The 25,013-nt window shown below is 37.4% G+C and overlaps 1 protein-coding gene across 1 annotated transcript in view; it reads right to left on the bottom strand.

Annotated features, from left to right (window-relative positions):
- The window catches only part of LOC134677454 (Kv channel-interacting protein 4-like), a 90,323-nt gene that overhangs the window by 24,740 nt on the left and 40,570 nt on the right, over positions 1 to 25,013 (bottom strand). Inside the window, exons 3-4 of the mRNA XM_063535931.1 lie at positions 4,364 to 4,485; positions 368 to 437 (exon numbers count right to left, since the gene is read on the bottom strand). Of these exons, the coding sequence (XP_063392001.1) occupies positions 368 to 437; positions 4,364 to 4,485 (192 nt within the window). The remainder of the gene's footprint in view (positions 1 to 367; positions 438 to 4,363; positions 4,486 to 25,013) is intronic.

Here is a 25,013-nt window from a genome sequence, read left to right as displayed (position 1 = left end):
CACAGGAGAGAAAAATGTACAGTTCGCGCGAACACACTAGTTTTCTCTCCTGTGGGCAATAGTTGACAGCTTGTGGGCATGTAAGTAATGATTTTATCATAGTTCTCTAAATAAAAGGAGGACCTTTTCACGTGGATAAGGGTTAAATAAGAAAATTAACCTTTATAGCCCTTAACTCTTGTGTATGTCTACAGGAAAAACGTAACACAGTTTTCTATTTGACCCATTCATTGAATTTTCTTGAAAACTTGTAAGCAGATTCGATATTTATATAGACTTCTTATCGGTTTAGTTTCGGAAATGTTTCAATTTGGCACAACCATGGGAGGTACAATACAACCCACAGTGCTGATAAAAAAGTACTTACCACCTAGAGGAAAGAATTGACAGAAGATATGCTTGAAGGATTCCTCATCGACCACACCTGACGGACATTCCTGAAAATAAATGAAAATCGTGTTTATTTTACACAATCCAACACACACACACACACACAGTCACTCACACACACACACACACACACACACACACACACGCACACACACACACAGGCACGCACGCACGCATGCACGCACACAACACAGGCCAATTCGACCGCACACTGATATCATAATGATATTAGAATCATGTTACAGTATAATCTCACTAATCCGGCGCTAATGCTGCCACAAGGGCGCCGGATTACTGGAAAATTGGTATTACTGGAAGTTACAGCAAAATTGCATATTATTTTGATGGAATTTGTAGTATGACGTGGACATAAATTAACTAAAATACTAAATTAATATTAAATTCTACTGTTATCTGGAACTTAGCCATTTATAATAATTAAAATAAAGAGATTGTAGTGTGTTAATGTAATAATTGTATTATAGTAAATTAGGACATAGAATGACCATTTGTACCCCAATTTTAGTGCCGGATTACTGGGTATACTATACCGGACCATCGAAGTGCCGGAATATCGAGTTTTCACTGTATTTAGTTATCGTGCACAGTTGAACCGAAGCTATAGTTCGTTTTTTTTAGCATTAGAAAGAACTTGCAAGAAGGTAAACGATCTTGACATGACTTTTAATTAAAAACGCTTTTTAAAAATCAAAAACTATTAGTTATGAAAGCAGAAGAATATTAATGACCGTTTTAGATCTCGGAGTAACAATGGAGCTCCTCTGTCGAAAATAGGCGGCCTATGGTCAACCACATGTCAACCATATGTATGGACTGACATTTATCTGACATGACTTACCTATACATTTGATGTGCCCCTCCCCCGCAAAAAACGGCAGACTATTTTGTAACGAAAATTTTAGACATGGCGTCTCCGTTGGTTATATCCTCTAAGTTTTAGATTCATAATCTATATTTATATAAACGTGAAAGACCTGACTGACTGACTGACTGACTTAATCAACGCACAGCCCAAACCGCTGGGACTAGAAAATCCAAATTTGGCAACTAGATTTATTATAAGGTCTAGGGGTCCACTAAGAAAGGATTTTTCAAAATTCATCCCCTAAGGGGGTTAAAAAGGGGATGAAAGTTTGTACGGGGGTAAAGTTTTCTTTTAAGCTAGGAATTTGAAACTTCGTAAAAAGATATATTATTAAAATACAAGAAAACTAATTTCAGCGTTTTTGAAAATTCATCCCCTAAAGGGGTTAAAAAGGGGTTGAAAGTTTGTACGGATATCAAACATTTTTTCGAGTGTGGGACTTGAATCTTTGTATTTAGGGATATTATTAGAAGGCAGGAAAAGTAATTTCAGCGTTTTGTAAAATTCATCCCCTAACAGGGGAAAAAAGGGGTTGAAAATTTGAATCCATTACAAATGCTTTGAAACTTCTTAGGTATGCAAAATAGCCAATCACAAAAAAAGGAATTGCAACATTTTTGGAAATTCAACCCCTAATGGGGTTAAAAAGGGGATGAAAGTTCGTCTTCGGGTGCAAATTTTATTTTAAGCTAGGAACTTGAAACTTTGTAAAAACGTAACAAATTAAAATACAAGAAAACTGATTTCAGCGTTTTAGAAAATTCATCCCCCAAGGTGGTGAAAAAGGGGTTGAAAGTTTGTATGGATATCAAACATTTTTTCGAGCGCGGGACTTGAATCTTTGTATTTGGGGATATTATTAGAAGACAATAAAAGTAATTTCAGCTTTTTCAACTACGTTTTAACCGTCGTGGGTTTTTTCAAAATTTTTAATTTTGTTTTTTTTTTGTAAAATTCATCCCCTAACTGGGTTAAAACGGGGATGAAAGTTTGTATGGGGTTAAAGTTTTCTTTTAAGCTAGGAATATGAAACTTCGTAAAAAGATATATTATTAAAATACAAGAAAACTGATATCAGCGTTTTTGAAAATTCATCCCCTAAAGGGGTGAAAAAGGGGTATGGACATCAAACATTTTTTCGAGTGTGGGACTTGAATCTTTGCATTTAGGGATATTATTAGAAGAAAGGAAAAGTAATTTCAGCTTTTTGTAAAATTCATCCCCTAACAGGGTTAAAAAGGGGTTGAAAATATGAATCCATTACAAATGCTTTGAAACTTCATAGAAAGACATAAAACCTGATTACAAAAAAAAGTAATTGCAACATTTTTGGAAATTCATCCCCTAAGGGGGTTAAAAAGGGGATGAAAGTTCGTCTTCGGGTGCAAATTTTATTTTAAGCTAGGAACTTGAAACTTTGTAAAAACGTATTAAATTTAAATACAAGAAAACTTATTTCAGCGTTTTTGAAAATTCATCCCCTAAGGTGGTGAAAACGGACTTGAAAGTTTGTATGGATATGAAACATTTTTTCGAGCGCGGGACTTGAATCTTTATATATGGTGATATTATTAGAAGACAATAAAAGTAATTTCAGCGTTTTGTAAAATTCATCCCCTAACAGGGTTAAAATGGGGTTCAAAGTTTGAATCCATTACAAATGCTTTGAAACTTCTTAGAAAGACATATTAGCCGGTTACAAAAAAAAGTAATTGCAACGTTTTTTAAATACAGGCCCTAAGGGGGTTAAAAAGGGGATGAAAGTTCGTCTTGGGGTGTAAATTTAATTTTCATCTAGGAACTTGAACTTTTTGCAAAGGTATTAAATTAAAAAAAACATGAAAAAGAATTTAAGCATTTTTGGAAATTCATCCCCCAGGGTGGTGAGAATGGGGTTGAAAGTTTGTATGGAGATCAGATATTATGTGAGTGTGGAACTTGAATCTTTGTATAAGGGCATATTAGGTACCTATTTAGAATACAAGAAAAGTAATTTCAGCAACCAACATCAAAATCCACTTGACTTATAACTTCATACAACTTGCTAAAAAAGAAAAGTAATTTCAACATTGCTTGGATATGAAAATTATAGGTACTAAAGATGTAAAATGTTGAAGATAAGATTCCACGCGGACGAAGTCGCGGGCAACAGCTAGTTGTTACATATTTGCCGTAATTTATTTTTAGAGTGTGTTTTTCAATTAAAAGACACATCAAGATTGTTTACCTTATTTTAGGCCCACTTGCACCATTCTACTAACCCGGGGATAACCAGTTAAACCTGGAGTTACCATGGTTACAAGTACAATTTGGCATTAGGTTATTAGGTTTAACCGCTTAACCCCGGGTTAGTGGGATGGTGCAAGTGGGCCTTATAAAGCTAAAAAAACGAACTATAAAAATAATAGTAGACCCTACTCATAGTGTTGCGTTCCTGCCGGTGAGTACATAAGTTTGCCAGAGCTTAAGGAGGGTGCGGAGTATTAGGGTCAGCAACTCGCATGTAACACCTCCGGATTTGCAGACGTCTATAGGCCACGGAGACTGCTTACCATCAGGCGGGCCGTATGCTTTGCCAATGACGTAGTATAAAAAACCGGGCAAGTGCGAGTCAGACTCGCGCACGAAGGGTTCCGTACCATAATGCAAAAATAGGCAAAAAAAAAACGGTCACCCATCCAAGTACTGACCCCACCCGACGTTGCTTAACTTCGGTCAAAAAACACGTTTGCTGTATGGGAGCCCCACTTAAATCTTTATTTTATTCTGTTTTTAGTAATTTTGTTATTTAGTATTTGTTGTTAAGACAGTGTGGCGGCGGATCTGCTTCAGCTTCGCGTCAGTAACTGGCAGGAAGTTGCGCAGGATCGGGACAGGTGGCACGCTCTCGTTTCGGAGGCCAAGATTCTCTTTGGATCGCTGAGCCAAAATAGTTAGTTAGTTAGCGGCAATAGAAATACGGTACGTGAGATACAGCCTGGTGACGGACGGAAGGACGGACGGACGGACTGCAGAGTCTTAGCAATAGGGTCCCGTTTACCCTTTGGGTACGGAACCCTAAAAAGACGGTTATAATGGTATAAGTACCTGTTTGAAGCCCCGGTACATGAGTTGGATCTCTCTCGCGGTAAACTTGGAGCCCCGGGCAAGCTCCTTTAGCCCCTCGGGGCGGTGCCTCGCCGGCAAGGGGGCCTCTTCGCACTCCTCCTCTGTCGACAAATAAAAAAGGGTTAAGAGGGACAATAAAGTTAGGAAATTACAAGGAAAGAAGTGAAAATCTGTGTTTTTCACACAAATAAATGCCCTTACCGGGATTCGAACCCAGGACCATCGGCTTCATAGGCAGGGTCATTTATTACACACTAGGCTATGCTCGCCCTAGTGCGGTAATTGGCACATACGTGCCTATCTCGAAAATTTAAAGGGCCATAATGTACTGTAAAACGTTGTACAATACGTTGCGAATTTCCTACTTTTCGCACTTGTATCGTATTGTACGTATTACGTACCTAAAAGTAGGTTTTGCGGCAAAAACAGCATTACAGGGCTGAAAGTGATGAAGTACGAGTACCGTAAAATGGGGTGAGTTGGGTGAAATTTGACTTTCAAACCTCGATAAAATTTTATTTTTACATGTGATAACTGAATGGTGTATACCTATATAATAAGTGGTTCGGACGTTTGTATTTTATTTTGGGTAGTTCCATTTCATAACTTTGACGATAAAGAGGAAAACCCACCTCACCCCGTAGTGCCTCGTATTTGGGGTGAGAGGGGTTTTCATACAAAAGTGATTTTGGAAGATTGTTGGATCGATTTTTTTTATTATGCGTATTACTATAGCCCCATTTTAAATTGGAATACATTATTTTTGTAGCAGTAGCCTTAAAATCCCTTCTCAGCCCCCTCTCTAACCTTCTCTCCCCATTCATAACCCCCCCCGCGAAACCTACTCACCCCGTTTTACGGTACTTCAAAATATTCTTTACGCCTTTACAAGCTATTTGGCTCTATACGAGTACGTCTCAAAAGAGCTTTCAGAGCTGAAAAACCCGTTTCAGCTCTTTGAAACTGTTTACTTTACTGAAACATAACATTGAATAGTTTGAGGGCTGTCTCATACATAAGAACAATATTCACAAAACTCTTTTTAATCATTAGACATACGGCCACAGATTATATAATAGTTCTTACGAACAGATACTTATCTCTCAAACAAAACGCAAATACCTACCGTTTTGATACCTACACAAAAATACAATGGAGTGACCTTCGGCGCGCCGCTCCCCGCACCGCGCGCACCGGCACGACGCTAGGGTTGCTGACGCTTAGAAATGATAAATAAATACCTACTTAAACAGCGGAGTGAAATAAAATATTCCGATTATGCGTGTTTGTGAAATAGTCATTTTAAAAGGTCATATGTCCCTGAAGTAACTGCAGTGTTTACGCCGTTTTATAAACTTAAACGTTTTATAAACGTTTTATAAACGTTTTAAAAAATATAAATTAGTTTTAAAACTTCGTGTAATTTAAAACCAGATAGAGATTAATGTGACACAATAAAGAAAAATAATAGAAACCCCATGAATTATATAATATAATAACAGGTAATTAATTATAAGTTAACCAGAGCAAAAATGAGTAGGCACTTTCCGGTGTAAAGTTAACTTACTGTCGTTAAAATAAACATTTACCAAAATAAATTAAAAATTTGCTACCTATTTCAAAAAGATAGATATCTAAAACTATACATTTGTCATACATAATAAACATTACATGTTCAATTAAAGAAATTAGGTACTACGTAGCTTGTAACTATAGTAAAAATTGACAGTGCGGCGCGCGGTGACGTGCGTACGTGAGCGCGTGTGGCAACCAACTGGCTTGCTTTTCTACCGTGAACGGGAGCAGATTTAAACCGAGCTCGCGCGGAGAGTTCCATAGGCCTGATACGGCGCGATTCGGAAAGTGAATAAGAGATTAATTAGATACGATACAGTAAAGATATGTGACGTCCCACGGATAAAGGTACCTTATGGCGGTTGGCGATTACGATTATTAACGCCGCTCCAATATTATTGCGGCGCTATGCGACGTAGGCGCCAGCCGCCATAAGGTACCTTTTGCCGTGGAACGTCACATAACTTTACTATTTCATCTCTAGTGAATCTCTTATTCATTTCCCGAATCGAGCCGATAGAGATTTTTCTAGCACGAACGAGGCAACGCTAGTCGGCCTGATTTGAACTTTAAGATACGTCAACTAATAGACCTAGAAACGATATGGATTAAGGCCGAGCCACACCGGCTTGCGTGTGCGTAACGTGCGCGTGTGCGTGCGCTAAAATGTTGGAGCCGCACACGCACACGTCACGCAAGCGGTGTGCCATCTCTCATAAGGATCTGTATACTACAACGCCGCACGCGCACGTGCACGTCACGCACACGCAGCCGGTGTGCACAGGCCTTTAGATATGTCAGTGTCAAATGTGATATTTCTTCTTCTTGACACTGAAACATCTAATCCATATCGTTTATAGATCTATTAATTGACGTATGTTAAAGTTAAAATCGGGCAGAATGACTTTCGTTTTCATATGTACAGCCAGCAGCAGAAGTTGCTAAGCGGGCGAGGCGTTCAAAATTACCTTGACACGCTTATTCTCTTAACAATAAAGTCGCGTCAAGATCATTTTGAACACATGGCCCGCTTAGCAACTTCTGCTGCTGGCTGTACATACAAAAATATGGGCCCGATTCGGATTTTGAAAAAGACATCTATTAGATATCTTTTAAACATCACCAAGATACGATAACGGGATGTTTAAGATCTAAACTGTCAAATTTGACATTTGCGCGATTCTGGAGATACTCTTGAACGATTCCTACAGGATATGACTTAGAGATCCAATTCACATCTAATAGATATCTTACTCTATCTAACGTAAAAGTGACATTGGTTGCCCGAATTGCGCTGCAAAAGAGAACTAGTTGATATCTAAACTATAACGTATCTAGAATGGATCTAGTACGTCTCGTCTCTTGTGAATATCTTGAAGTACGAATACGGCAGTATGTCAATCAATTTTACGAGCCAACATTAGTACATTGTGGAACATGGGGCGTAAGTTGAATATTGCAAACGAGAGTAAGTTAAATCGCGACGGCTTGCCGGAGCGATTTATAGACTCGAGTTTGCAATATTATTATGCCCCGAGTTACACACAATGTTTTTCATCACCCTTGCGATACAAAAATGAAGTATAAAGACAAAAAACTGTTAATTATGGCACTAGAAACTTCATAACTCCCTAGGGAGAACGCTTTTTCTATAACTCCCGCTAAACCTGCGTGCAATCCCACATTTACTGAGCGAGTGTGATGAAAAGGTATTTTTGCTCCCTATTACAGTGCTAGTGCTAATAGCACTCGAAATTCAATTGAACCGTAAATTAAGCGTAACTCCGGTTCGCTTAATGAGAAGAGTTTGTAAGCACTTGCGGCCACAGCGCGAAAACTGCCGAACTGCGAGCCATGGATTACCCCTCACTAGATACCTCAGAACAAAAAAATGAGATTAAATCAAATCAAATCAAATATCATTTATTATCAGGCAACTAAGGCCCATAGATACATACCTTACAAACTAACATACATACAATAGTAAAATCTTACAAGCTAAAATATTATTTCGGCGACACGGCAGTTTTCAGTTGTGTCGCATGTAACATGCATGCATCATAATGTAACATGGCACCGAGTTGTCATCAGGCTTCAGTCGATCAGGCGATCATAATAGAGTCAGACCGAGAAAAATCTGCAGCGATTTTGATAGCCCACGCAGTGCAAGTGTCATTTTAAATTTCAAACTTCTATGAAATTATGAGTTATGATAGATCTTGGGGTAACTCTATGAATTCTAGATTGACATGCCTGCAATTTATAATGTATTCTGTATTATGTAATAAATAAACCTATCTGTCTATGTATTCAAACTTAGTAATAAAATAAATTGTACGCCCGAAGTGGGTAAAACTGTTATTACTCATCAAAAAATGTACCTAGTACTTCTTGTAACACTACACAGTTTACATATTAAATATTACTGATCAAGCAAATCTTGTTAGTAGAAAAAGGCGCGAAATTAAAATTTTGTATGGGACGATAAGCCTTCGCGCCTACATTTTATTCTACTGACAAAATTTGCTTGACCAACTAATAAAGACATTTGAATCTCTCGTAAGTTTTATAGTTAGAACGATGGTCACATTGGCTAGGCCCCCCGCTGAATATGTTCCGTCTCTAATGCTCCATCTAATGGATGCAGAGACTACATAGCTAACTCGTAGCGCGTAGCAGCTACGGCGTAGCAGTGCTACGAAGTTTTTACGGATAATTTTGCATTCTGGGAGCCGGGTTGGAAGTTATTACTTGCAACCGAATTACAAAACGATACGAACTGCCGTATACCCCACCGCTGAACAGCTGCCAGGCGCCCGGATTAATTAATAATGATAGTATGACTAACTAGAGTGATTTCGTTGCTCTATAAATTGCAAACCTAATTCCGTTAGCGCTACTTGCACCATTCCACTAACCCAGGGTTAACTGGTTGAACCTGGAGCACAGAATAAATAATAGTACTAAGTACAGAAGACTCACACTCTAATGTGCCTGGAGTTACCATGGTTACCAGTATAATTTGACACTAAGTTCACGGTTTAACCGCTTAACCTCGGGTTAGTGTTGCAACCATTATTTACACTGTAAATCTGTTATTGTATTTTTCTTTGTGGTGCAATAAAGAGTATTTACTTACTTTACTTACTTAGTGGGATGGTGCAAGTGGCTCTGACAAATATATCTCGTGTGTCTCCGTCTTCGTATAAAATGGCGGGCATGTATTCTATAGGTACACATACGTATAGACTAGGAATCTTCTAGACCGAGTTTAATTTAAAGCAATTATTTCATGCAACCGATGATGCCAAAAATGCGGGGGTGCGCGGGACGAGGTGAGCGAAGTCCCGTGCCTTTGTGACGTCACACAAAGACACTTTCGACTCGAACATGGAGTAAAATTACCGTATGCGTGGCAGAGGGAGTAGCGCGACTATGCTAAGTCTGGAGGATGTTATGTTTGTATTCTACACACTCAGGGCTTTGTCATGTCAACTGTCACTCAGAGATGACACGGAATGACAGCCGAGAGAGAACAAAGAAACGGCGCGGCGAAAACACCGCTATTTCCAGAGTTAAACCAGGAAAAGTAGCCCACGCAGTGCAAGTGTTATTTTAAACGTCAAACTTCTATGAAATTATGACGTATAAATAAAACTTGCACTGCGTGGGCTATCAAAATCGCTGCAGACTTTTCTTGGTCTAACTCTGTCACTATTTTATATTTAGATCCTATTTTATGCATAAAAATACCTAAATAATAAAATAAATAAATAATAGAGGACGTCTTACACAGATCAACCTAGCCCCAAACTAAGCAAAGCTTGTACTATGGGTGCTAGGCGATAATACTACAAACTTATAATACATAGAAAACATCCATGACTCAGGAACAAATATTTGTGTTCAACACACAAATAAATGGCACCCCCACACCCCAGGCTCTCATGAGCCGTGGCGAAATGCCGGGATGACGCGAGGAAGAAGAAGACACAAATAAATGCCCTTACCGGGATTCGAACGAAGGGCCATCGGCTTCACAGGCAGGGCCACTGCCCACTAGGCCAGACGAGTCGTCAAAAAAAAAGTAATTATTAACCTTTTAATATATGTAGTAATGGCAATGCCTACGAAGCTGGGGGTCCCAGGTTCGAATCCTGGTAATTTAATTGTGTGTGTGCTTTTTTTATATTTTATTTCTGAGTTATGGATATTTACCATGTAGGTTTTTGTACTACTTACTTACTTGGTTGGCGCGGTGACCCAAAATGAGTCTTGGCCTCCAACACAAGAGACATTTTATAGATTTTATTTTTTTGTGATGTAGTCTATAGGTACTATAATGATTTATTTATTTATTTATTTAGAAATTTAATTCAGGCAACAAGGCCCATATTACAAATACCTTACAGACTAACATACATAATGTATTTTATAAACTTAAAATTAAACACTATTTAGTCGACAAAACACTACTTAAACTTAACTACATAATTTTGTTAGGTATAATTCGGAAACAATTTCCAAAATGGCGACGGCCTGTATCCATAGGGATTCTATTCTTACCCGTAAGTACAAGCCATCAGTCTTGTATGTGTATGTTATGACTTTGTTTATACGTGGTCACATCGCGGACGTGACGTGACTATTGAGTGTGGACCATCTCGTATATATTGTATTTGTACTTAGTATAGATATAGTATTTTATACAATCGTGATATAATAGAGTTTTTCAGTCGAGTACCGTGTTTAGGCAACGAAGCTTGCTGAGTTGCCTAAGTAAGGTACGAGATTGAAAAACTTGATTATATCACTATTGTATACAATACTTTTTCTATGAGTCAACAAAAATAATACTTTAAACTAGTAGAATCGTATACAAACAAACCAAACCAAAAGCATACAGGTAAGATACGCGAGCAGCCGCGATACCTTCATACTAGTACGCGCCCCCGCCGCGGCTGCCGCGTTGGTCAACGACACCTTCTCGTAACTCATGAGGCCCTGGTACTTGCTCCGCGCTAAATTCAATTTTTAGTTGTTTTCTCGATTTTGGCCACCGTAGCCTATGGAGACTAACAAGCAACACTAAGTGGTTTTTGTAGTCTATGGATGTTGCTATAATAAGGGTGTCACATGCGCGTTTTTACTTATGAAGCAATTGTTTATACTATAAAATTTTATATGCAACTTACAGATGTAGTGGGTGATTGTGTTATCCATCGTATTTTCTCGGAAACGTTCGTATTTGCCATTCTACGTCAGTCTACCTCAGTACTTTTTCGGGCCGTGTCCGGGCCGGAACATCCGGCGCATCGTTTTCTATGGAAAGCATCACGTGATTCGCTTGTCATGTCATAGAAAAGTAAGCGCCGGAAGCTCCGGCCCGGACACGGCCCGGTCTAACGTGAGTCCTCCTTAACTCAGGAACAAATATTCGTGTTCATCACAAAAATGTCATTCCCAGGATTCGAATCCGAGACCTCCTTCCATTTAACCTAACTTACGGACTACCAGGTAAGTACGGACAAGTCCGAACGTAGGTGGCCATTGACGAGCTTCCCAACAGTCCAATAGCGTGGCTGCAATCCAAAATCGGTCCGTGAATGTCAAAAACGTACAATATATGTTTAATATTAGGATGCCGTCCATTTGGATGAATCCATTGTAATGGCGTCCATTTGGAAGGCTCGTCAGTGGCCTGTTTAATAAACGCGCGAATGACAGCCAACTAATATGATTACAATATCGTATTGATGTCTAGCTATCTTCTTTCTCGCGTTATCCCGGCATTTTGCCACGGTTCATTGGAGCATGGGGTCCGCTTGACAACTACTCCCATGATTTGACGTACCTACTAGTTTTTACGAAAGCGACTGCCGTCTGACCTTCCAACCCAAAGGGGATACTAGGCCTTATTGGGATCAGTCCGGTTTCCTCACGATGTTTCCCTTCACCGAAAAGCAACTGGTAAATATCAAATGATATTTCGTAAGTACATAAGTTCCGAAAAACTCATTGGTACGAGCCGGGGTTTGAACTCACGACCTCCGGATTGAAAGTCGCACGTTCTTACCGCTAGGCCACCAGCGCTTCTGTATGCCTGTTAAAAATAGCATAAATAAGATAGCTAGGATCTGCTAGGATTAAATAAATATTGAATTGGCCTGTTAAATTACTCATTTTTAGTGTTCCGTACAAAACTTTGTTTACGGAACACTTATGGGATCACTTCGGTCTTGCAAATCAGTTAAATACGTTTTTCTCAGAGACCGTTTGACATAGATACCTAAAATTTGGAACAGTTATAGCAATTACCACCACTCATATTGCAAATAAGTCAAAACTGCTTATTTCTTATTAAAGGGGGAAATTTAGGGGGTTGAGAGGGGTACGCTGAAACTTTTTCCATTTGTAAGATTCGTGTGGGGTACCATTAGAAAGCTTGCAAAAAATTGAGTCGATGGACTGATTTTGACTTCATTTTAGACTGCAATAGTTTCGTCAAAAAATGCATTTAAAGTTGCAAGTTTTCATACAAAAATTTTCACCTCTGTCCTGGCGATTTTCGCGAAAACTATAGCTAACAGGCAGCTGACCAGTCAATACCCAACTTAAAGAAGCATGGAGACGGCGGGAAAATTATCAGCTTAACTTTATCTTTATTAGTTTTTCAACTGCAGCTTGACCTTTGGTTGCTTAGGGCTAGCTAACTGATGCTTACACTGGTCAATTCATATTAGGCGAGAAACATCCTTAGTTAAAACTTTGGCATTGAAATTTATGACTTATGTCTTTGACATAAAGTTTAATTCTGCTTGCTTATTTTTGTGGGATATTTAATTTTATCTCAATAGCCTACTATAAGTATGAGAGAGATCTACAAAATACGACCTTATTAAATTGCAAATAAGTTTCAATTTCGAACGGGCTTTCCAACCAATGGACTAGGCATCTCAAAAATCTGAAAAATTCAAATTAAGAATTCCGTTCTTGACTGTCGTTGTGTTTTTTTTGTCCACAATAGGACACATAGAGTTAGTAAGGCGTATAGAGATAATAAAGTAATTTAATATTTATGAACAGCTTTGGCCTCATGTATAGATTTTATTGAGAGTATCTGATTCGTCGAAACAATATACACAATATTCCTTTTCATTATGTACCATTACATTTCTGTATTAATTGTATAATTATAATATCTATTAATTATATTCAGTACTTATGTATATTTTTGAACGGATCGGTGAGCAACAAGATTCAGGGCTATAACCGCGAAAATAGAAGTTCGCAAATTGCGAGCATTTTTCTCTGTCACTCTAATTACGCCTTCATTGGAGTAAAAGAGAAAATCCCCGCAAATTGCGAATTTTGGTTTTCGCGGTAGCCCCTCAGTCCTGTTACGAGAAAATAATTTTGGAAGACATTAATAGTATATGACAGTTAAATATCACAGTTTTTAGAAACAAAGGTAAAATTTACGAAATATTTAAAGTAAGCCGATCTTGTTTTTTAGCAGTTCTAAATAATATTAAAGTCTATATATATGGCATAGAACTAGAAACAAAATCAAATAAAAAATAATAATGAGTTCTAAATTCAAATTGAAGGAGTATACATTTAAGGTATTATAGGCCAAGCGCGCACCACGATATTAATTTTTGCGACACGATTTTAGAATCGCGCTGTAATATATCGCAGAAAATTCACTGCGCGCACTGCGATGAAAAAGTCGACGATTTGTTCATTCTCAACATGGATTTCGTACCAGTCGCTTGTCATGAAACGTGTCTTTAATATGCGATTGCTGTATGACTTTGAGGATTTATAACACAAAGGTGATCCCCGTCTATTTCCATAATTAAATGGTCAACATCTAGCGTCTCATTTTGAGACTCCATTGGAGATGCAGGTGCCGAGATGTTGGGGTTTGGAGAGCGAAATGCCGACTGAGGTCCGGCCTGGGTGCGATTTTATTATCATAGTGCGCGCGGGGCCATACAACTCCGCATGCTGCAATTCACTTTGCGACAATCGCGTCGCGAACAATCGCGGAAAAATGTGACAAATCACAATTTTAAAATCGCTGCGATTTTTTTGTCGCATATGTGCGCACTAACATATAAACACATACGTTGCATTTCTGCGACAAAATTATCGCAGGACAAAAAATCGTGGTGCGCGCTTGGCCTTACTCTAAATTATTATAATACATCAAGCATTCGCGAGATGCTCGACTTCGGTATTCAAACACAAAGCAATAGTACAAGAATCTAACTAAATGCAAAGGCCGAAGGAGCGATTCGAAGATCCGAAGCGTCCGACAGACGCGCGCCTCCCGTAACTTTTCCAAGTATTTTTAACCCATTATGACCTAGCGGTGCCACACGGCACCGCTTTATCTGTGCTTGGTTTTGCGCTCTCTAAGGGCACAATAAGCGGAAATTTAAAGAGATTTGTGTTTAATTATATAGTCAAGGGTACGAGTTATCACTACAATCACATATTTTTAAGCAACTTGGATAGTTGCTACTGGCACAGGTACCCAAAAATAAGGCTTGAAAAAATATGCAAATTTTTAGATTTCATTATAAGTAAACGAATCAGAAATCGTTTTTATTCGAGTAAAATAGTAATGAAATATATTTTATTATGATTTGGTATGTATGGTTAATCCGATGATACACATGGACTATTAAATTATGATTTCAGGTTTTGTACATGGCCTGAGAAAAGTTGCGGGTGCCATACGGCACCCCTAGGCGCTTGTGTAGTCTTATGAGATGAAATGTGTTACATATACTATGTTTGATTTTCCCGTATTTCTTAACGTTTTTATGGTGATTTTAGACTGTTATAGGGTCATTTAAATATTTCAAGTGCAATTACTCTTAAACAAGTAAGCATTTTGAGTTTTGTTGCAATGATGAACCTCTAGTCCATAAAATTTATCAAGGTTAACCACCCACTTTTGGTGTCTCTTCATTAGTAACATCGCTGGTTGGTATTAAATAATATAATATAGTTCCAGAATCAAGGAAAAATATCAGTAAACACGAGAAAATAAAATATATTACACGCAACATACTTACATAATTTGAAAATACAACGCTAACACCTAAAGGTGCCATGCTTATGCATCACCAGTTTTTCTCCAAAAGTATAAATTCCACTAAAACTTAATTAAAATGGGTTCTTAAGTCATTATTAATCATATATTTAAAAAAAAATCTAATTCTGGGAATATAAAATAATTCAGGCTCCAACTGGTTCAGACTACTTATTAGCCTAGCGGTGCCATTTGGCACCCATTGTTTTTTCCAGAAGTAGTGAAACAATTCAACTTTTAATGATCAAAAATGACTAAGGGAATATATAACAACAACATATCCAAAAATCATCACTTTCTGGGATCCTAAAATAATTCAGGTCATAATGGGTTAAGTACAAGTGTCTAAGTCGCAAGATCCAAAGGCTGAAGTCGCATTGGGCCGCAAGCCCGAAGCATCCAGGAGGTCAGTTCTAAACACAGGTAATTAATACAAGTGTCTAAATGCGAAGGCCGGAGGCCGAGCTCCGCGTAGGGCCGAAGGCCCGAAGCCTGCAAGATGTCGGCCCTACGCGGAGCTCGGCCTTCGGCCTTCGCATTTAGATACTTATACTATTGTTCTGTGTTTAAGTACTAACATCCTGGACGCTTCGGGCCTTCGGCCCTACGCGGAGCTCGGCCTTCGGCTTTCGCATTTAGACACTTGTACTATTGTTCTGTGTTAAAGCACTGACATCCTGGACGCTTCGGGCCTTCGGGCTACGCGGAGGTCGGCCTTTGGCCTTCACATTTAGACACTTGCACTTGTACTATTGCTCTGTGCTAAAGCGATGTCATTTTGCTAAAGCTCGGCCTTCGGCCTTCGCACTTAGACACTTTGTACTATTGTTCTGTGTGTGTAGTTGAATACGGTATCCTAAAAACAGGCAAACAACCTCTGTAAAATGTAACGATGCGAGCGGTACGGCTACCATCAGTTTGGCATTGACATAAACGCTACCGTGGGCGTGAACGTAATTTACTTCCTATGTATCTCGCTCGTACTGACATATTAGTGCGAAAGAGATATACCTATAGGAAGTAACTAAATTACGTTCACGATATCGTTTATGTCAATGCCAAACTGATGGTAGCCGTACGGAACACTAAATGCCTCGAGTTATCTCGGACTTGGCCAAATTATTATATTCTGAGCTGTAAAATAACATATCGTATCTTATACCATGTCCTAACATGTTCAGACATGTGTAATAGCAACACGTCCCACGCTGCACTGGACATGTACGTGACATGATTCCTGAGCAGACATTTGTAAGTTTTCCTTTGATATTATTTAAATTTATATCTGACTTCATATTTTACGTTGTGCTATATGTACCGGCACAGAATAAATAATAGAGTCAGACCAAGAAAAGTCTGCAGCGATTTTGATAGCCCGTGCAGTGGAATTGTTATATATATACGTCACAATTTAGAAGTAGTAGGTATAGAAGTAGAAATATAGAAGTTTATAATAACACTTGCACTGCGTGGGCTATCAAAATTTCTGCAAACTTTTCTTGGTCTAAAGACTATCGTCCGACGAACTGGGTTCCTTAAGTTAGGAGGGTTAAACAAACTTTTCTACCGAGTGAAATACACAACTCTACAATCTTTTCTGCTTTGCCCTAAGGTTGACTGATAGAGACTGCCTCATGGCATTAAGTTCGCCTTTTGTCGTTGTATATTTTTTAGTGTGCAATAAAGTTTAAATAAATTAATAAGGTTAACTTAGATGATAAACGTAAATTTCATTCGATAGCATGACAAGCGCTTGAGTTTGCGTCTATCGGCGCGATTCGGGAAATGGATTAGACATTCACTAGATATGAAATAGTAACGACATGTGATGTTCCACGGAAAAATGTTCCCTATGGTGGTTGGCGCTTACGCTATTATTAAAGCCGCTGCAATATTATTGCGGCCATAAGGTACCTTTTGCCGTGGAAAGTCACATATCGTTACTATTTCATATCTAGTGAATGTCTAATTCATTTCCCGAATCGCGCCGTATGTTAGATTTTTCTAGACGTACGAGGTGGCTAGTCACTTCTTTCCGATATTTAGTTTATTCTTGTTCATTTCTTTCCAAATGTGGTATTTGTATATGAAACTTATAAGAACTTATCTGATGGAAATCACTAGCGTTGCCACAGAATAATGAACCGTACAGAAAGGAAACTTCCTACAAATACGAAGTATGACAGCGGTTCAGGGTCGAATCATGCTGTCCCTTTCTATTATATGGTACTATCCTTTTCGGCTATTTAGGGTTGTCAAAAATCAAGTGATTATCTTATCAGTAGTTGTGCACGCAAAAAGAAGTCAAGTGGTGCCAACCCTAATAATTGCTCGGAGCAATGCTGAGCCGGGCGGAGCCGAGTTTGACCGAAGCCGGAGCTTTTAAGAATTACTTAAAAAAGTCATTGATGTTGAAGGCTTATTACAGAGTCGAGGACTACTTGACAGACAAACATGCATGGTCCAAACCAGAAACTGTAACTAATAACGACAAGTAGCAATTATAGCATTGTATTATGTGTAGAGTTAAAGGTGACTCAGCTCAGGTAAGAACGCACATCAAATTGTATGAAAACATCTCATAACAATCAGTCAGATTCATATAATATGTATTCTCATTTCTTTTATTGATTTTATTTTCTTTTCCTTTTTTAAGAATTTGATATGTTTTCTGAAAGAGCTACGTATTTGTATAAAGTTATGTACTCACTGAGTATAATTGTATGAATGCTATAGTAATTTAAATTGTATTTTTCTTAATTACTCGTAAAGCATGTTAATTATAAGATGTAATAATGTTTTGAAAAGATGTGTCCCGCCGAGTTTGTTGCCGGTCCCATATTGGGATACCTCCAATTGAGGGGGGATTTAAATCTTCTCGGGGCAGAGGTGTACGGTTGGAGGCGGTAAAGGTTTATTTGACGTTCATAAGCGCATTGTAATATGCCTACTTAAATAAACTATTTTTTATCTTTATCTTTAAGAAGTCAGGAGTTACGCACCCCTGGCGTTGCCTATTTCGTGCTAGAAAAAATTCTGTGTCTTGTATGGGATTATGAACAGCGCGCCAAGCGGGACGTTTTGGAAACTCAAAATTCTATACAAAATTACACTTAGCGCAAATGCGTAACATCACTTTACGCTATCAAATGAAAATTACACTATAGTTCGTTTTTTTAGCATTAGAAATATCAAATATCAAATATCAACATTTATTCAGCAAATAGGCCACAAGGGCACTTTTACACGTCAACATTGAACTTACATAAAAGCAAAAATAATAACATCAACAATTTTATAAATTAAAACTAACAATTCAATCTAACGTATTACAATTACTAAGAGATGTATATGGTCTCTTAATGTCGAATTACATACAAAATACAGATAAAAAACACACACACAAAAAATCTATAATATTTAGAGGTGTAAATGTCTCTAGGTGTCAGAACTATAAGATTATATAGTTTATCAAGTTATCCTTAGAGATGTATAGGGTCTCCAAGAGTCAATATCCTGTATAATTAATACATTCATTAAAAGAAAAGAAACATACGAGAACAGAATGAGGCGTCTCACTGTAATTAATTAATAAAAGTTACTAAGTATAATAGCTCGTGTTAGCTTAACAGACCAGTCTCCACAAACAGCACACCACAAAGAACTTGAGAGAAGGTAAGCGATCTCACATGTCTTTTAATTGAAAAACGCTTTTTAAAAATCAGTAAATTACTTATGAAAGCAAAAGAATATAAATGATCGTTTTAGTTTCACAATTCTTTCATATTTGCCGTAACTTATTTTTAAAATGTGGTTTTCAATTAAAAGACACATCAAGATTGTTTACCTTATTTCTAATGCCAAAACAACGAACTATAGGGGTCAGTAAATTTAATCATTAGTGCTTGGAACCGGAAATGTCAACCATGTAGGTACGTAACCTAATCCTGAGCTCAAAAACCAATTCCAAATACAACTAGACGGGCAAGCGGACAAACATTAATATTAGATGAGGTACACTCGCGGCCGCAAGTGCACATTTACATGGGGCAAATACTCAAGTTTTGGGTCAACATTACTGGATACTCATTTCGAGAGAAATGGCAAGACATAGAAGTTTTTGTGGCATAAACGAGTGTTTAAGCGAATAAGACATCGATAAATCTGTTACAGATTAATAATTACAAGATGTAAGTTTTACTTGCTTTTACTTGCTGTAAGTAAATTACCTACCGAAAAATTTTAAGAACGAAAAAAAACGGAGATTGCCCAAAATCGAGACGAATGAAAATCAAGGGGGGAGGCCTTTGCCCAGCAGTGGGACACCGTATAAGCTTATATAAATAAATAAACCAATTACAAATTGGCACATAATTTCTTTATTACTATAGTTAGTGTAGGTACTTAAAAATAAAATCGTAAACTGTAGTTAAACTGCCAAATTAATTAATACAAAACTAACAAAAATATCAAAGAAGATATCGAACGTGTTGTGTATTTCGCGGTAGCTATGTGTTACCTACAAATATATAGTACAGTGTTATAAATATCTATGATACAGTTAGGTAGAGTATATACCAGTTACAGCTAGGGTCGAGGAAAAGGTGGATGGACTGTATATGAAACGAATGCAAGTGAATGATGAAATGACGGGCGACAGAGAGGTGTGGAAGAGAAAGACATGCTGCGCCGACCCCAAGTGAATGGGACAAGGGCAAGAGAATGATGACAGTTAGGAAGTCTGTTCGGAAAGAGAAGAGTCGCGGAATGTATGGGGCCCAATACATTCCACGACTCTTCTCTTTCCGAGCAGACTCTAACATCGATAACAGACATGTCGATATTTCTTTTTGTCAATCACTTTATTTCGCCACAATAACTTCTATGTCTGGAAATGAAATATAAGTTGGCAATTTTCGATTATATTAAGATTGGGGAACAAAATAAAATGTGCCTAGCGGATGCCTTTGTTTGATATAATAATTGAAAGCCATAATTTAATTATTGTCAGATTTTCATTCTGAATAGAATATTACTGCAATGTTCTGCCGCCAGGGTGCAGCACTACCGACTCTAGTAAATTCATAGACTAACTTATACATACTGTATCTTAAACTGTTTTTTGACAAGTTTTCACAATCGATAGATACATATGATTGACGTAGTGACGCATGATATGTCATTGATGTTTGTTTACTGTATGTGCTAGTTGTGCCACCTACGCAGAGCTTTGCCTAATATTCCCTATTGATATCAATTCAGATTTACGACATACAATTGTGCCCGACTGTACATATTTCAGGCGTCTCATACAATATGCATGCTGCCTAACGATTTATCCTAATGGATTATATCCACGACCTAATATCGACTTTATCTCGTTGACAAACAGTCCAAATTTGCTCAGCAATAGATGAATATTAGGCTGTTTTGTATAAAAAATAGGTTTGTTTTTAGATCTTATTGATTTTAGTTACTCAAAGAAGAAAGATGATTGTTTTTGATGTTGACTTACACAGCCCTATTCGAACAATGAGATACGTCAAATACTAGATATTGAAACGATATGGAATAGATATGTCAGTGTCAAACAAGTGTCAAAAGTGACGTTTTTGTTTGAAGAAATGTCAATTTTGACACTTGTTTGACACTGACATATCTATTCCATATCGTTTCAACATCTGGTATTTGTCGTATCTCATTGTTCGAATATGGCTGTCGCAATGGTTATTTAGGCTGTACGGCTGTAGAGAAATGTCACGAAACTTACCGACCGACCGGTCTGGCGGAGTGACCCGGCCTGCCAAACCGGTAGTTTTTGGTTCGAAACCCGGTAAGAGCATTTATTTGTGTGATTAACACAAATATTTGTTCTAATCCTGAGTCATGCGTGTTTTCTACTAGTATATATGTATAATATAAGTACGTATTTATCTATATAAGTATGTATATTGTCGCCTAGCACCCATAGTACAAGCTTTGCTTAGTTTGGGGCTAGGTTGACCTGTGTAAAATGTCCCCTAATTTATTTATTAATTATATTCCGATACTGAAATTTTTATTTTTTTATTTTCATACTAAATAGATCTCCGTGTCTTCGTATACCGGGTGCGGCCTATGATATGAGCAAAAAATTAAACCGTAGGCTGTACTCCTCATACTGACCAACATTTGTTCAGCGATTTTTAAAAGTAACTTGTAGTTTGATTTTTAATACACTTTAAATTTTATTCTAACACGCAATGTATTGCGGTTTTTGTTATGTTTAAGGCGTGACAAGCAACGTCAATCACAATGATAATGGCGTGGCGATGGCGTCCATTGAAGATAATATTCATTTTGTATGAAAAACAGGGAGTCTAAATACTTCATAATTTTAAAAAGTTGTTGAACAAAATTAGTGTCACCGTTTGAGGAGTACAATCTATGTTTTAATTATTTGCTCGTGTTACAGGCCACACCCGGTATAAGTACTTATAATCAGACCGTAAAAAGTCTGCAGCGATTTTGATAGCCCACGCAGTGCAAGTGTCATTTTAAACGTCAAACTTGTATGAAATTATGACGTATACATAACACTTACACTGCGTGGGCTATCAAATCCGCTGCAGACTTTGTTTGGTGCGATTTATATGTATATACAAAGTACTTATTAGCTGAATATCCTTATAGGAATAAGTTCGCCTTTGTACTTCCATTACTCTAATTAGGGTTCCGTACCCAAAGGGTAAAACGGGACCCTATTACTAAGACTTCGCTGTCCGTCCGTCCGTCTGTCACCAGGCTGTATCTCACGAACCGTGATAGCTAGACAGTTGAAATTTTCACAGATGATGTATTTCTGTTGCCGCTATAACAACAATAGTAAAAACATAATAAAATAAAGATTTAAATGGGGCTCCCATACAACAAACGTGATTTTTGACCAAAGTTAAGCAACGTCGGGAGTGGTCAGTACTTGGATGGGTGACCGTTTTTTTTTTTGTTTTTTTTTTTTTGCATTATGGTACGGAACCCTTCGTGCACGAGTCCGACTCGCACTTGCCCGGTTTTTATTTATTTTTGTAAACCTGTGTTATGTACAATATAAAGTGATTACTACTACCTACTTAATTTAAAAAAAAACATGGTTTACCTTTGGCCATTAACTTAAATAAACCTAAAATAAAAAGTGGAAAATATTTAGGTATCCATTTTCACAGAAACTTATCATTCGGAAAAAGCGCGATATATTTTCTTTCATTTATTTTTTGGGTGGAAATATTGTGTATCTTTACAAAAGAACGTCTTAGACAAAACCCTTCCTTTGATAAGACCCCTTGTTCCTGTTTTATGCGAGTCAAGGTCTCGGAATATTCAGGACCATTATTACAGACCTCGAGACACAACTGTTGTACCTTGAGGTCCACTATACCGTTTTTAATTGCTAAATACGGTACATTTTTAGAGATTTTACGATTTGTCAAAATTTTGGTCAGTGCCAGCGAGATGCCTTATCAGTCAACCCGTTATACAGAGTAATTTCCACCATGATAATTATTCTACAGATGACACGTAGGAAAAAAAAAAAATTTTGCATATAATTTGGTCACCCGACTCAATATGTGACGTCTTGTTGCTTTTCATAAAGCGTATGTCAAAAGTCATAGGGTGACCATGGTTACTTAGTTTAAGATTAATTTTACTTGAAATATAAAAAAAACCTTTAACTAATTATTTAAACCAATTATGTACTAATACATGATACCTAATATGAATCATATACAGAGTCAGAAAAAGTGGTTCTGGATCACGATCCAGAAATAAGTAGAAAGAAAGAAAAGAAAATACATTTATTTACGTCAACCAACCAGTTAAATTACAAATTTTATATCGACACATAGACGTTAAATAGGACCCCCACTAGGGAATGCAAATCGGTTATTTTCGGTTATTTTTTGTATGGAAATAATCGGTTATTAACCGAAACCGCGGTTATTTCCATACAAAAAATAACCGATTTGCATTCCCTAACCCCCACTCAGCGTAATGCTACGACGGTAAGCCGCAGCGCTGATTTTCGGTGGGGACCTAACTTATAACTAACTTAAAACTAATAAGGAGAAAATTAAAATTATAAATTAAATAACCCTGTACAGTATAAATAATCTCAGGTAATTTTTTCGGGCTCGGACCCTAATCTGTTAAACAATAGTACATTTCGATGCTAGTGCGGAAGGTATGTCATTACTTCACGAGTACCGAGATATCTTGCCACGAGCCGCAGGCGAGTGGCAAGACTCGGGACGAGTGAAGAATGACATTTCCGCACGTGTATCGAACGACGTTTTTTAATACAGTTGCGAAAAAATAAGAAAAACATTGTTAATCGTACACTAAACAAAAGTGGTAACAGTGACAGCTCGGTTAGACGTCGTCTTTAAGTATATTATATCTATGGGCGTTTGGCAGCTATTCCGTTCCATTCAGTCAACTTATTAAGAACGGAATTTTCAATATTGAATATTAAAAAATAAACGTGTTATAATGATGAAGAGGTAAGTAATTAAATATGAAATATGTAATATTTTTCGTATTCTTACATTAACGGTAGGTTTTTATGCTGATTACGACGTCTAAAGGAAACTAATATTAACACTCATCAATAAGTAGTCGTGAATTGGAACAAGTATAAATTTAAAAAAAATGGAAAAGTAAAAAGCACTAGTTCGAGATAACCAACTTTCCGCACGCTAAACAGCTACGTAAAGTAGCACTTTTTGAGCAACTGTATTAAAAAAGATATTATTTCCTTTATGCAGTGGTTACAATGCTTACTGCTAATATCCCCGACGCAAGTAAAGGGAACAAACCCATTTATAAAGCAAATTTACCATTCTAATTATATGGTTCAAATTCTTGTATCAGCCCATTGGGAGATAACACGTTTTTGTTATCTCAAAAAACAAGACCACCCTAATTGTTCTCTGAACAAGCTGTCATATGAATTTGAACCTTAATACTATCACGTTAGTTGCTTTTTAAACGACATGGTTGCTTTGGCACGAGCTGTAGACCGCTCCTAAAAGAAACAAAGGCTTTTGTTTATCGGATTAGCACCCGAACTCGAAAAAATCACCTGAGATAATTCATACCATAATACATATACAGGGTTACTTTTTTACCAGTACAATAAATCAACATACGTAATTGTTGCCAAAAATAAAAAATACCAGCATTCTTTGTTACTACTATTTGGGAACAAAAAAATAAAAATACCAATGCCCGAACTTATCCGCTAAAGTACTAGAAAATGTGGATGCTATTGAAAAGGTCGCGGTGGACCAGCGCAGCATCGGCGTGGAGATTGGTGACTGCACACTTGGGCTGGTCTGAAGGAATTTGTTGGAAATAAACCGCACTTTATGTTGTACAAATGCAGGGCGTTTATTTCAATAATAAATACACTGTTTGCATGTCAGGATTTGCTTAATATTAATCAATACAATTAAATCGCGCACAACTACAGTATTCGGCAGGACGGCCATTAGGAAAAAGGGAAGAGAGAGATAGCAATATTACAATTATGTATCAAGTGACATTAGCTGTCACTGTCATGCATTGCGTTTTGTTATATGCTTAGATATATTCAATACTTCCCCTTAAGCACATAACAAAAAAATTTCCCTTAATATTAATATTAGGTACAGATACACTTAAAACTATACCTTATGGATACTTATTTCTGACGTGGAGTTCATGCATAAATTCAACATGCTTACATTTGCTTAGAGGCTTGGTAAGGACATCTGCGAACATTTTTTCTGTATTTAAATATTTTATAATGATAAAATTTGTCTCTACCAAGTCTTTAATAAAGTGGTATTTTACATCTATGTGTTTTGTGCGCTTGTGACAATATTCTTTAGTAGCTAACAATTTTTGCGCACTTTGGTTGTCATTATA

Source organism: Cydia fagiglandana, chromosome 26, assembly GCF_963556715.1.
Source record: "Cydia fagiglandana chromosome 26, ilCydFagi1.1, whole genome shotgun sequence".
Classification (NCBI taxonomy): Eukaryota; Metazoa; Arthropoda; class Insecta; order Lepidoptera; family Tortricidae; genus Cydia; species Cydia fagiglandana.
The sequence above is the reverse complement of the archived record's forward strand: the minus strand, read 5'-3'. Positions and strand labels throughout refer to the sequence as shown.